Below are 15,256 nucleotides of genomic sequence, written 5' to 3' on the forward strand. Positions count from 1 at the left end.
AAAAGATCACTTGAATCTCTCTTGAACTTAAAGCAATGTGCTCTTCCTATAGATGGTAAAGCCAATACTAACTACAGGTCTTGCCTGGTGATTTGAAAGCTAATGCAGAGCACAATTATTACAGGTATGTGAATTCAGGACTTAAAAGTGCAGCAAAGATCCAAAGCAGAAAAGTGTGACCAGTAAGAAGTAAGAATAAAACTGGACTCTTGGGGTGAGACTGCTTAATTGTGTCAAGGTGCAGCTTGTTGAGAGTTCACTGAAGTCCCAAAACATGGAAATCAACTGAAAAGCAATGTCAAATTCTGAATGGTGTAGTACAAAACCTAGTAGTTCATTGTCTCTGGTGTGTTGAATATTTAGCTAATAATGAGGAAACTTGTCTGTGTGGAAGATCTAAGATTCCCTAGAGTTCCTTAGAGTTCAGGCACAGAACTATAAGAAACTCTAGGAATCTTAGATCTTCCAGAGAGAGAAGTTTCCTTATTTGTTGTTGGACCCAGTACACTGGTAAACTAGGTTTGAGAGACTTTGAGGGACACCATGGAGACTGTTTTTGAATATTTAGTCACTGATGTAAAGCCATTGAGCATGCCAAGTTTAATAGAATTCAGCTGAATCCAAAACACTGTGCCAATTTCTCTTGTATATCATGCTTATCCATATTGAGTTTTTAACCTTAAACAGTCTAAAAAGTGTTGTACAGGAGATATTTACAATGACATTTACTCAATGACAAGTGAAAAATACAATATGTAACAAAATAAGACAACTTTATTTACAGAAAGTGATTGACAGGAAGGAGAATTCTATAAACATTAAAACACAAGAGATGAATGACAGGGCAACAGACTCAGATGAACACTAAAATATGTGCAAAAACGGAAATATGCAAAAAATCTCCAATAATCAAATCTTTTCCATCTTCAGTATAAGATCATCACAAATTTTGGTTAATTCTTCATTTTCTTTCGCCTGAAAAAAAAAAAAGGAAATACCAAGTCAGAATATGTAATCAGAAAACAATTGTGATGATAATGCAACTTTAGGTAGTCAAAAATATTTTAAATCAGCAAGTATGACACTGACTGCATAACAGCTTACTTGCTATGCCACTAAGTATATCAAACCGTTCCTAATTGGATCAGACACTACCATAGCTCTCAACCTTGTCTCCAAAATGAGGAAAACAAGCCCTCATAATGTGGAACAAACGGCCAAAATGTGGAACACTTACTAATGGCCAACAACTTCAACGAGGAAGATCATAGGGTGGTTAAAATATGCTGGCTTTACTTATAAAGGAGATCTTTTAATGAATTAATATGATTAATTTCTATTTACTATGGATTTCACTAAAAAAAAACTGCTAACACTGAATGTGTGACAGATGCTTTCAATGTGGAATGTAGACCCCAAATGAGGTACGTTCCTCATAAGATACACTTGAGAGGTATGGACACTACAATCCTAGACATTACTGAACAGTTCAGATGTGAGAGTACAGTTGTGTAAGAAAGGCTACTACAGTAGCCTAAGCTACATGGGTTATATCCTGCACAGGACACAACTGGACAGCTTCCAAATCTTTAGGGCACCTTCCATGTACCCAGTTAGTTAGCTTAAACTTTGCTGACTAAACCAGGTTTGGGCACCAAACCCTTCAGAGCTTCCATGCCAATTGCTAGAGAGAAGGGCTTAACCCTGAGAGGTCACTGCTAGAAAAAGAAAAAAAAATACATAACCAAACTTTAAAATAATACAAAAATCAAGGGGAATGGAGGGAGTGGCTAACGTAGCAGTGACCAGATACTATTATGTTGAGTTTACTTACAAAACTGTACTATTGTTCTTCATATTGATCGCTGCTGCAGTAGACCATAGGCTATATTGTACAGATTGCTATAGCTTACAATAACTGAAGGTGAAAGAGAAAGGATCCAGCAGCCCCTAGAGAAGGGTCCTAGCAAAGCCTGTCCTAGACCTGAAGAAAGAATCTAGTTTTGAATACTTTGTAAAAGTATGTTCAGAGGGCAAAGTTGTTCCTTGTAGAATAAAGTCCAGCCCTTCCCAAAAACCCATATATTAACTCAAGGTGCACAATGACACTGCCTGGAATAATTTTGTTGTGGTGGGAACAGAAGGTAATGCCTAAGACAATCATTTAGAAATGGTCTGCTCTGACACAGGTTGTCTCTTGTACCTTCACAAGAAATGAACTAAGTTCAGAAAGATTTTGTTCTGGCAAGATAGCAATGGAGTTGTCTGTGGGTATCCAAGGTATGAAATGAAGTATCCCTTCTCCATTTTGGGATCAGGAAAGAAAACAGGGAAATGGACAGAATGTAGTAGTAAACACCAATAACACTTTAGGCATAAAAGATTAGCTCAAGAGAGCTTACAACTCTGATACATTTCTTGCAGAGATTAGAGCAATAAAAAAATAAGTTTTACATTAACAACCTCAAGTTAGGTTCAAATGGAACAAGTCTTAAATTTTCAAGCATAAAATTAAGAGCCTAAGGAGGAGGAGCCACTGTTTGAATTTTCTGGTGGGGAGGCTTATGTAGCACCCCTTCAAAAAAAAAAAAAAAAAAAAAAAATTCACATAAGAATGCATTGAAAGAGAAGGCTCTGTGGGCAGGTACGCTTAAATGGTCAATAAATGAACCTTGACAGATAAGTGAGACAGGCCATAGGATTGTAACTCGAACCAAGTTACTGCACAGACAGAGAAGCTCTAAATGAGTGTCTGTTTTTTTTTTTTTTTTTTTTTTGGCACCAATTGGAAAACCTTTATCATATGCTTCTATATGATTTTCTAGCAGCAGGCTTTCTTGTCTTCATTAATACCTGTGGTTTGTCTTCAAAGCAGGTGCATAAAAATATTAAAACCCTCTTATATAGGCAGTCAGTTGTATTTCTATGATGTCAGGATGTATAAAACACCTGATCTTGCGTGAGTAAATCCAGTTTGTGAAGAAACTTGTGGCAACTGACCCTGGTCAATTCTAAAAGGGAGAACCACTGCTGCCACAGCCAGAAGGGAGTCATCACGATAACTGGAGAGCCCTACATCTTCAGGAATACCATGGAAATCAGGGGAAAGGCTTGAAAAGCAAAAAGGAAATTTTTTGTACAACGAAGAGAGAAGACCAGTCATCCAGGTCTCCTCCTATGAAGTCTTGGACAGAATTTTGCCAGTTGATTGTCTAGAGGCAGCAAATAAAAAAGTCTGCCTAGAGAATACCCCAGATGGATCAAATCTTAGAAGATCCCCTAATTCAATTACCATTCGTGATGGTCTGCCTTAGTCCTGCTCAACTTATCTTTGGTTTGTTGGAATGCAAGATGCCAGTAGAGTGAGACTGTTGTAAAGCTACATCCCATACTTACATGGTTATTCTGCATTGGGTAAGATCTGGTTCCCCCTTGTTTATGTACACATCACTGTGATACTGACTGTAACCACTTAAAGAGGGACCAGAGATTAGATTATTCAGGAAGTTGAGGGCAGTATAAGCACTAGCATCTCTTACGTTTGTGTGCTTTGGAGAGTCTTTCTTATCCCAAAGACCCTGCAATTTTATACCCACTGACAATGCAAGTAAAGTCTGAGGTGTCTGTTCTGCCTCACTGGTTTGAAAAAGATAATGGGAGACCTGGATCCTGAGAAATTTGAGGATTCCACCAAGTGATTTTCCTCTTCATAAATCCCAGCACTGGGATTTAAAAAGAAAATGGGTTTTGATACTGAGACCAGAGAGATTCCGGATAACATTGCATCTCATGGAGAGTCCTGCAATAAGTATCATGAGAATCCCACGAGACCCAAAATCCTGAGGTATTCCTTTACTGTGACAGGAATAACTTGAAATCTATTTTTTTTTGTTCCGGTCAAAGAGCTCTTTGTTCTCAGGTGTTTAGCAGGTACCCTAAAAACTATCCTGTGTGAGAGTTAAATAGACCTCTGGATGTCCTCTTGGACTCTCACAGTCTGTGTAGTCTCCTATGGATGTGACAGATTACTGACACTATGAAAAATACTCTGCAAAGATAAGCAAGTTGTCAAAATATGGGAAAAAAAGTATATCCTATAGCAGAGGATATAAAAAGAAGTTATGCACTCACCATAACATTCTATGTTTGTTGTCCATCTTGCCATTCATTCTTACTGGTAGGGTTTGGAGCCGATCCACAGCTCTGACGTGGCTGCATACTATAGCTTGGAGTCTTTCACTTGGATCGTGCCTTAACAGCTATCCCATCATGCAGTACATGATTCCCCAGATCTTGTTTGCTGCAACCACAGCCATGTGTGTACACTGGTCCTACAATAAAGGATACTTAAAGGGGAAGAAAGACAGAAGAGCTTCTTGACCAAGGAAAGAAATCCTCTAGGTTCTCTAGAACTTTTAGGTAGGGGGAAGGTGGGAGGGATTACAAGAATGAATGGAGAGATGGACAACAACATGGAACGTTATGGTGAGCACATAACGTATATGTTATCTTGTCCTATCTCGCCCTCAATTCTTACTGGTTGGGACAGCGTCCCTAGCAGCATATTCCCAAGGTGGCTCATGGGAGTACACTTTTCAGCACAGTGGAACCAAAGGAGGCCCTGTCCCTAGAGGCCAAATCCATTTTGTAAGGAGTAATAAATATGTGAGGTCTTGCCCATGTAGCAGCGGCACAAATACTGTCCATTGATAGTTTAGCTTGATAAGCAGATGACGTTGCCATGGCCCCAGTAGAGTGACCCTTGACTTTGAAAGGTAGTCTGTTATTTGAATTGTAAATAAAGGTAATACAATTTGAGAGCCTGTTTGAGAGTGAGACTTTAGAGACTGGCATGCCTTTTTTGACTTCTGAGAAGGAAACAAGAAGTTATGTACTCACCATAACGTTCAGCTCCGACTCGGCCAAACATTTCTAGCTCAAAGTCTTTCTATTGGCTGGGCTAAGAAGATATCCCATGCTGCATTGCTCAATATCCCCAGATCTAGTTTGCTGCGAACACCAACATTCACATCCCATGCATAACAACACCCAAGGAAGAAAGAATAACCCAAGAGTGAAGGGAGCTCTGAAAAAACAGTTATCCTCCAGGAAGGGGGAAGGTGGGGGTTAAATAAGAATGTGAGGCGAGATGGACTACATACATCGAACATTATGGTGAGTACATAACTTCTTGATGTTATGTAGTCCAATCTCACCTACATTCTTACCCGTGGGACAGCATCCCCAGCACCTAAATCCTGGGTGGCTCAGTGGAAAATACTCCTGAGCACTGTGGAACCAAAGGAAGACCTGCCCCTAGATACCACGTCCAACTTTTAATGAGTAAAAAAGGTGCGAGGAGATGCCCAAGTAGCCGCAGCACAAATATCATCCATAGACAATCTGGCCTGAAAGGCTGTAGATGTAGATACAGACCAAATAGAATGAGCCTTGACCAGGAACGGTAGATCTTTACCTCCTGAAGAATAAATGAAAAAGATGCAACTGGATATCCACCTGGACTGAGTGATTTTGGAGACAGGAGACCCAAGTCTGTTTTCCGAAAAGGAAACAAACAATTGATCAGATTTTCTGAAATCTTTGGTTCTGTGCAGATAGAAGCGTAATTGTCCGTGTACATCCAATTGATGAAATTTAAATTCTGCCTTGTTTGAGAACTGGGGAAAGAACACTGGCAACTCAATAGATTGATTAAGATTAGTGATAGATGCCACTTTGGGAAGAAAGGAAGGGTTCGGTTTGAGAGAACCCCTGTCCTTATGAAAAATCAAGTATGGGGGTTTTATAGAAAGAGCTTGAATCTCTGAAACGCGTCTGGCTGATGTGATAGCTACTAAAAAGACAGTCTTCCAGGTCAAGAATTTTAAATCACAAGTAGTTGCAGGTTCAAAGGGTGGTGAAGTAAGAGCCTATAGAACAAGGTTTAAATCCCAAGGCATGATAGGTTCTGAAACAGAACGGAGTAACAAGAGTGCCCTTCAGGAAAGCCTTAGAGTCTGTGAGCCATCAGACTAGGCTCATTAGCAACATGATAGTTAAAGACCGCCGCCAATTGGACTTTTATGGTGGCGGATGCTGAGCCCTGACGAAAAAGCATAGACAAGAACTCCAAAACAGAAGCAATTGGAGCTGTGTAAGGGTCAATCCCTTGGGTATGAGCCCAGATTGAAAATCTCTTCCATTTGCTGGAATAAATCTTCCTAGTAGAGGGCTTATGTGAGGAAGATAAAATATGAACTACCTCCGGTGAAAAACAATGAAGCCCAACTAATGACAGAAGTGGAGTAGCCAGGCTGACAACCGGGGGGTCAGCAGAGAGGGATGGAGCTGCCCTGACATGTGTGTCAGTAAATCTGGTTGTGGGTCCAGAATCCAAGGCGCGTCCACAATGTAGGGATGGAGAAAAGGGAACCAAAGCTGATGAGGCCAGTGTGGGGCAATCAGAATCATTCTGCTTCCCAAGGATTGCGCTTTTTGAATCACTTTTGATAGCAAGGGAACCGGAGGAAAAGCATATAGCAGACCGGAGGGCCAATCATGGACTAGAGTGTCCCTGGGTGACTCCCCCTGAGGGGGGATCAACATGAAGTAGCTGCTGCATTTGGCATTGAGGGGGCTGGCAAAAAGGTCGCAGCAAGGCCGACCTCATCTGCGGAAGATCCGTTCCGCAACTAGATGGTTCAGGGACTACTCGTAAGGCATCAGAATAGCTCTGCTTAGCCTGTCTGCGATCACGTTGGACTTCCCCAGAATGTGCGTTGCCACCAGAAAACGTTGGGAAGACACTGCCCACTGCCGCACTCGCATGGCCTCTCTGCACAGGGGATAAGACTTGGTTCCTCCCTGCTTGTTCAGATACCACACCATTGACATATTGTCCGAGTGGATTGCAATAGTCCCTAGAGGGAGAAAGCTCTGAAGTGCCTGCAACGCAAGTAGCACAGCTCTCATCTCCAGGATGTTGATATGCAAATGTATCTCGTGCTCTTGCCATGTGCCTTGGACTGTCCTCCCTAGATAATGCCCCCCCCCCATCTGGGAGGTGTCCGTGGTCACCGTGGCAATCTGGGGCGACTGAGCGAGGGTTTCCCCATGTCCAGATTGTTGGTGCAAAGCCACCAACTGAGATCCTGTTTGCACCTGTCCGTGAGTAAAATAGGGCGAGAAAGTGGAAGCCTTTGGAGAGACCACTGAGCAAAGAGGAGTCATTGAAGGATCCTCATATGTAATCTTGCTAGAGGGATTAACATAATTGTCACAGCCATAGTCCCCAGGAGTTGGAGAACCCATCTTGCCTTTGCTCTTCTCAGAGGGAGCAGGGCGTGAACTTGTTGCTGTAAGGCTCTGATTCTTTCCTGTGGTAGAAACGCCCACATTTGAACGGTGTCTAGTTCTGCACCTATAAAAATTACACGCTGTGAGGGCAACAAGGCAGATTTTTCCCAGTTCAATGTTATGCCCAACTGTTGACAGAGAGTGATGGTGGCGTCCCTGGTCTGAATTAGTAGATGCCTGGTGGTGGCAGTGAGGAGCTAGTCATCCAGATAAGGAAACACTTGGGAGTCCTTGACGTCTCAGGTGAGCTGTCACCACCGCCATACATTTGGTGAACACCCTGGGGGCTGTGGTGAGACCAAAGGGCAGGGCTCGAAAATGAAAATGACTGGCTCCCAGCCGGAAGTGTAGGTGACTCCTGGATGTCCTGTCCATTTTGATATGGTAGTAAGCATCCTTGAGGTCGATGGAGCACATCCATACTTCCTTTCCCAACAACGGGAGAATCAACTGTAATGTGACCATACGGAACTTGGACTTTTGTACATGGTTGTTCAATAGTCTGAGATCCAATATGGGTCTCGGGTCCCCTGTTCTTTTCGGCACCAAAAAGAATCTTGAGTAAGTCCCTAATCCGATCTGGTCTGAGGGGACATGCTGGATGGCTCCTTTTTCTAGCAGCTTTGAGACCTCTGAAGCCACATAATCCCTTTGACCGGGTGGAACGTTCGGGATTTTCCTGACTGGAGGGGGATCTGATGAAAAGGGGATGACATAACCTCCGGAAATTATTCGTAAAACCCATTGGTCTTGGGTGATGTTTTGCCAGGCCTCCGGGTATAACGACATTCGACCCCCGACTGGCTCTGGAAACACAGTCGGGCCTCCCATCAGGAGCGACGGTAGGGAGAACTGTGAAAGGAATCGTGGTCTCCCGAGTTGCGGGTACCTCCTCTACCTCTAGGGCGGCGTCTTCCTGAATAACCTCCCGCTCCTCTGCCTCTGGAGGGGGTTCACCTTGTGCACCGGGAAAAACCTCCGATTTTTTGAACCACATTTTTCCACCCCTCTGGGCCTTGGGATAAGGCCTAGAAGGAAGGGAAAAACAGACCCCTACAGCAGACATTTTTTCCCCCCTGCTTGCACCTGGTGAGGGTGTCTTTCACCTTGGTTCCGAACAAAGAGGAACTATCAAAGGGGGCGTCGGTGAATGAAGACTTAAAGGCCTCCACAAAGTGACAAAGGCGCATCCAGGCCTGCCTCCTAAGGGCAACTCCTGAGCTTGCTGCCTACTCGCTCCGTTGACTGCATATGAAATCAGCTTCATGGAGGAGTTAACGATAGAATTGAGGGTAGACATCTGGGCGTTAACCATCTGGGCCACCACCTCAGAAACGTTACCAGTGAGCATCTCCAAACTCCTTGAGGAGATATCTCTGGAGCCGTGTAAAGTGAGATAAATAGTTCGGCGACTACAAGGTAAAGGCCGCTGAAGAGAAGGTACGCTTCTCGTACTGGTCCATGGTCCTAGACTCCTTGTTAGGAGGATGGATGGAGGAAGAAGTCTCGGCTAATTCCTTCTGGGTGGCTGCTGCCACCACTATGGCATCCACAGGGACTCCCTTGGACATAAATTCCTTACCCGGGGGAGCAGACAGAAATTTGTTGGGTCTCCTGGGGACAGGTTCCACAGAATCAGGGTTCTCCCACACCCTCCGACAAATCAAATCCAGGAGCTCGAAGGGTGGGGACATCCAGGAGGCAGAGGGCTGAGCACCGAAGGCCTTCAGGAAGACAGACTCCTCCTCGGAGGGGGCTTTGGACGGCCAGTCACCTGTTTCAATATCTCTAGGATGTCAGAGAAAGAAACATCCTCAGAGGATGACTTGGGGGATCCCTCCGATTTCTCGAGGTCAGTATCTGAGGTAAGAGACTCATCCTGGGAGTCTATGTGCTTCCTCTTGCATGCCTTCTTTCTAGGGGACTCCTCAGGCAAACACTCCGAGGGGCCCTCAGAAACCTGGGGACCACTCGTGGGGGTACCTTGAGGCCTTGGGGCTCCACTGTCTAAAGATAGGTGGTGATCAGAGACCCGCACCGGAGTGGTACGGGACAGAATGACCGACCCGCATGATGTTGCTAACGATCTGGCCAGCGCACTCCACATGGCCTGAAAGGCTGCCCCCCCCCCTGGAATCCGAAGAACGACCAGCCTCTGAGGTCACAACAGGAGTCGAGGTTCCCCGAGCCGAAGCACCGAGAGGAAGACTAGGAACCGAAAGCTGTCCCGAGGAGTCTCCCTCGGGCACAAATGAAGAATCCTGAGTCCTGAATCCCGTGGACGGCACCGAAGGGGTCAGAGCTGACGTTGGCACTGATAAGCCAGGAGGGGCCATCGGAACAGACTTGGAAATATCACGCGGAGCCGAACACACTGGCTCCGAAGGCTGAGATGCACTCGGAGGAAGAGTCTAAGTAGGTTGCAGCTCCGGAGCAGACTGGGACGGAGCAGAGAACAATTTTGCCAAAACCAGTGACTGAAGGAGTCTCTGCACCACCCTATCCACATCCGATAGTGTCCTGGAGGATCTGGAGGACAGGGAGGGAGATTGAGATCTCCTCTCAGGTGATACTTGCCTAATACTGGGCAATCGGCTCCGAATAGGTTCCAATATAATTGGAGCTGACACCGGTTCCATCAACACAGACACTTCCTGCGGCCCCGAGGGCAGTGGAGCAGAGGATGCCGAAGCTAATTTAATTACTTTCTCCGGTGGCTCCGATGAGACTGACAGAGCCGGATACCTCTTTTTTGATTTAGTGGATCTAGGTTTAGAGCTGGAAGCAGATTCCAGACCCTCTTCGAACGGGGGGTTCAAAAGTCTCTTCAGAATTAACTTATTCTTTCTTTTCTGAAGAACCCTAGGACTGAATGCAAGACAGAAGCTGCAAGACCAGGTAGCGAAGCGGTTAAGGTGTTTGCCTCCCATGCACAAGGTACAAGGTTTGATCCTGACCTCCGGCCAATGCATTAAGGGTTGGGAGGGTGGCCTAATGGTTAAAGTGTTTGCCTTACAAACACGAGGTGCAGGTTTGAGTCTCACAAGGGATAATTGGCTAAGCTTAAAATGGCTCGCAAGGGCAATTAGCTTAGTACTAATCTATGAATCTATGACTCCTGCAGATGGATAGCTCCCAGACAATAAACACATACCGAATGCCCATCGGTAATGGACATTTTGTAGCCACACACAGCATTTCTTAAAACCTGAGGGCTTGAGCTCCTTCGACTCTTTAGTCATCTTAATAAAATACCACAGTCACCAAGACCAAGATCACAAGTACTGAACCAACTAGCGAAAACAGTCACAAATACACCACATTGAGCACGGGAAAAACTACCACTAACCAACTGTTAAACAATCCTCGGTACACACACAAGGAGGACTAAGACTAAAACCTCTAAAACGGTTTTAGGCCAACAGTAAAAACACACATGAAGGGGATAAGACTAAAACCTCTAAATTAAACGGTTTTAGACCAGAAGTTAGACAAAAACAGGGAAGCAAGGGGACAGATTAGGTCCTCTAACTGAAACGGGCCTAGCCCGTTGGAACAGCTAGTGGGATACCACAAGAACAATACCACACACACCCCGACAAATATTTTTCACAAATAACACCAAACTAGGAATAGCTATTAAAATAGCTTTTGTTTGTAAAAAAATTCTCTCAGAAATAAGAAGAAAAGGGTACTTAGCCACAGCCAAGAGCGAGACTACGTCCAAGCTACACGAGCTGCAAAGAGATCTGGGGATATAGAGCAATGCAGCATGGGATACTGTCTTAGCCCAGCCAATAGAAAGACTTTGAGCTAGAAAAGTTTGGCAGAGTTAGAGCCGATATTAGGCTCCGAACCCACGGGTAAGAATGTAGGCGAGATTGGACTACATAACATCAATTGATCAGACTTTCTGAAATCTTTGGTTCTATGTACATAGAAGCGAAGTTGTCTATGCACATCTAACTGGTGTAATTTGTATTCTCTCGTTGCCATGATTAGGGAAAACACTGGCAAGCCAAATTGTTTAAGTTATTTTGTGAACACACCTTAGGTAAAAATGATGGGTTTGCCGGAGAGATACCCTATTCTTATGGAAGATTAAATACGGACGTTTGATGGATAAAGCTTGCAGTTCCAAAACTCTTCCTGCAGAGGTAATGGCAACTAAGAAAATTGTCTTACAAGATAGAAATTTGATGCCAAAAGATGATGAGGGTTCAAAAGGAGGCAAGGTCAGACATGTTAGAATAAAATTAAAATCCCATGATGAGAGTGGTTCTTTAATGGGGGGGGTCTTAATAAGCAAGTACCTTTCAAAAAGGCTTTACATAATCTGTGTGACATCAAGTTCGAAGTTCCATCACCTATATGAAAATTTGAGATTGCAGCTAATTGCACCTTGATAATAGCTACTGCTGAACCCTGTTGAAAAAGCTCTGATAGGAATTCAAGAATAGAAGAGATCGGAGCAGAAAAGGGATCGATGTTTTTACTCTGTGCCCAGATTGAGAACCTTTTCCATTTGCTAGAGTATAGTCTCCTAGTTGTAGCTTTGTGTGAGGATACCAGGATGTATTTAACTACTGGCGTAAAATTGTGAAGCCTGACTAAGTTGGGAACTGGAGCAGCCATGCTGTCAAACTAAGGGTTTGGAGGGTTCCCAACATACGAGTCAAAAGGTCTGAAACTAGGTCCAGAGTCCACGGTTCCTCCTGAAGATGTGGCCGGAGGAAAGGAAACCAAATCTGATGAAGCCAGTATGGAGCAATGAGAATTATCCTGCTTCCCAGCGAGCAGGCTTTCTGAATGACTTGTGGTATTAGGGGGAATGGGGGAAATGCATACAGAAGTCCCGAAGGCCAATCATGAACAAAAGCATCCCTATGCGACTCCCTCGGAGGGGGGATTAGGGCAAAACAGCTGCTGTACTTGGCATTCATGGAAGTGACAAATAGGTCGCTGCAAGGCTGGCCCCATTTCCGGAATATCCTTTCCGCTATCTCTTTCTTTAGGGACTACTTGTGAGGCATCAAAATTGCTCAGTCTGTCTGCTATCACACTGGAATCCCCCCAGGATGTGCCTTGCTATCAGAAAGCATTGGAAAGAGATTGTCCCATTGCCGTACTCTCCGAGAGGGGGTTAGACTTGGTTCCTCCTTGCTTGTTTATGAACCAAACCACTGACATACTGTCCCGACTGAGTTGAAATTGTTCCTAGTGGGAGAGTGTCCTGAAGTGCTTGCAACGCCAAGAGCACTGCTCTCATCTCTAGAACACTGATATGCAAATGGGTCTTGTGTTCCTGCAGTGTGCCTTGGACCACCCTCCCCAGATAATACCCCACCCATCTGAGAGGCGTCTGTGGTCACTATTGCCAGAGGTTGTTGTGGAGTAAAGGGTCGACCTAACGTGACATGACTGGAAAGGAACCACCATCTTAGATCCTTCTTGCATGATTCTGTAAAATTCTGATCTGGTGGGACATGGGAAGTTCTTGTAAGGACCACTAAGAAAAGAGAAGTCACTGGAGAATTTTTATGTGCATCCTCCTGGCTAACAGGACTAGGGTAACCGTTGATGCCATCATTCCTAGAACTTTCAGGACTGTTTTCACTGTCATTTTTGTCTTTGGCAGGAGATCGCAAATTTGTTGGCTGAGTACCAAAACTCTTTCTGCAGGTACTTTTGCGATCAATAGAGACCGTGTCTAATTCTGCTCCTATAAAGGTAATATGCTGGCAAGGCAACAAAGCGGATTTCCCTGTGTTTATTGTTAACCTAATTGAAAACAAATTTGTAAGGTTTGGTCTCGAGTTGTAGTAGATGCTTAGTGGTGGCAATCAGGAACTAGTTGTCTAGATATGGAAAAACATGGATTCCGAACCGTCTTAAGTGAGTCGTGACTACTGCCATTCATTTGGTGAACACTCTGGGGGCTGTAGTGAGAGCAAAGGGCAGAGCTCGAAATGGATAATGACTGGCTCTCAACCAGAAGCACAAGTGACTCCTCAATGCTCTGTCCATTTTTGTGTGGTAGTACGCATCTTGGAGGTCTATTGAGCACATCCAATCGTCTTTATTGACTGCAGTGTCACCATTCGGAACTTGGACTTCTTTACAGATTCGTTTGAATCTCTATAGTTGCCTGCTCTCTTAAACTGGGTGGAACATACGGGATTCTTTGGAGTTGTGGGACAGGAAGGGAAAAGGGAATGTAGTAACCTCTGGATATTATACTTTGTACCTACTTGTCTTTTGTGATATCTCACCAGGCTTCTGCATACAAAGATAGTAGCCCCCTTACTGCCTCCAGAGTAGGACAGACTAGCTTCCTTTCAGGAACACTAGAAAGGTTGGCCACGAAAGGAATCACGGTCACCTTGATTTTGCGGACCCCCTCTACCTCATGGACGGCGTCTACCATTATTGCCTCCTCTGCCCCTGGGGAAGGATTCACCTCGTGTGTCCTAAAAAACTCCCCGGAATTTCATAAGCTACATTTTTACACCTTTCTGACCCTTAGGACTGGGTCTGGAAGGGACGGAAAAATGCACTCCAGTGGCAAAGTGTTTTCCCTTCCTTATCACATCTGGTGAGTGTGTCTGACTTTTGGTCCAAAAATTGAGGAACCATCGAAGTGGGGTTGACAAAGGTAGACTTAAAAGGTTCCGCAAAATTACACAAACTCATCCAGGAGTGTCTCCTTAGGGAAACTCACGAACCCGCTGGCCTGCTCGCTCCATCCGCTGCACAGGAGATCAGCCTCATGGAGGAGTTAACTATGGAATTTAAGGTGGATAGCTGAGAGGTTACTTTGTCTGAAACCCTGCAGCTAGTAAAACTTAGATAGCATCTCCTAACTCCTTCAAGAGATCTCTTTGTAGCCTAGTGAAGTGCGTAAGGTAGTTCAGCGATCAAAGGGTAAAAGTTGCTGACGAGAAAATACGCTTCCCATATCTGTCCATCGTTCGAGACTTGTTCAGTGGATAAGGACGTTTCAGAGTTCCTTCTTGGTGGCTGCCACCACCACCATTGCATCTACAGGGAAGTACAGCTGTGTACACTTACCATAAATGTAGATGTTAGAGTGTATTCACTGCTGCAGTCATTACATTAGGGTAATCTGCTGGCAGGTTGCCCTCAGTCAGCCTGAATTCCAAAGTCTTGGGTCCTGCTTCGGTTGCAGTCTTCTCTTCCATGACGTCAGGTCGTCAGGGGTAGAAAACATGCAGCGGATGCCATCTTCTTTAGTTTTTCTTGCCCTCAATGTCAGGTGCCCCCAAAAAGGTAGCAATATTATATATATTTATATATATATATATATACATGCATCAATATAAACTTTACCTATATCTACAAGCAAATACACCACATAGGTTGTAGAAGATAGAGAAGGAAAGATAAACTGTAGAATGACAGGGGGATGGCGGGAGGGTAACCTGGACTGCAACAGTGAATACACTCTAACATCTACATTTATGGTCAGTGTACACAACTGTACTATGTTCTTCGTGTTTCACTGTTGGAGTCATTACATTTGGGTAGAATCCCAAAGTTATGGTTGGGAGGCTGGAGCTAAACAGCATTAGGTGAGGCTATAAGGCCCTGCAGCACTGCAGTGGCAAAGCCTGCCTGGACTTGGAGTAGAGAGGCAAATGGTAATGCTTTGTAAAGGTGTGAACAGAACTCCAAGTAGCAGCCTCTAAAATGTCCTTGGTTGGTACTCCTCTGAGAAAGGAAGTAGCTGCAGCTCTGGTGGAGTGTGACCTAATGCCCTCGGGCACAGGTTTGCCATGGTGTATGTAGCAGAAACGGATGCAATTACTTATCCACTTTGAAATTGTCTGCTTTGAAATAGCCTTTCCTTCTGATCCTGCAGCATATGACACTAGTAATT

At 44.5% G+C, this 15,256-nt stretch overlaps 1 protein-coding gene across 1 annotated transcript in view; it reads right to left on the bottom strand.

The window, feature by feature from the left end:
- Nucleotides 1-756: 756 nt before the first annotated feature.
- Nucleotides 757-15,256, bottom strand: part of TACC3 (transforming acidic coiled-coil containing protein 3) — a 1,197,606-nt gene continuing 1,183,106 nt past the window's right edge. The window contains exon 14 of the mRNA XM_044063460.1: nt 757-975. Coding sequence (XP_043919395.1) covers nt 910-975 — 66 coding nt within the window. The 3' untranslated portion in view covers nt 757-909. The remainder of the gene's footprint in view (nt 976-15,256) is intronic.

The sequence above is a fragment of the Protopterus annectens genome, chromosome 2.part1 (genome assembly GCF_019279795.1).
Source record: "Protopterus annectens isolate FY-2018-M chromosome 2.part1, PAN1.0, whole genome shotgun sequence".
NCBI lineage: Eukaryota > Metazoa > Chordata > Ceratodontiformes > Protopteridae > Protopterus > Protopterus annectens.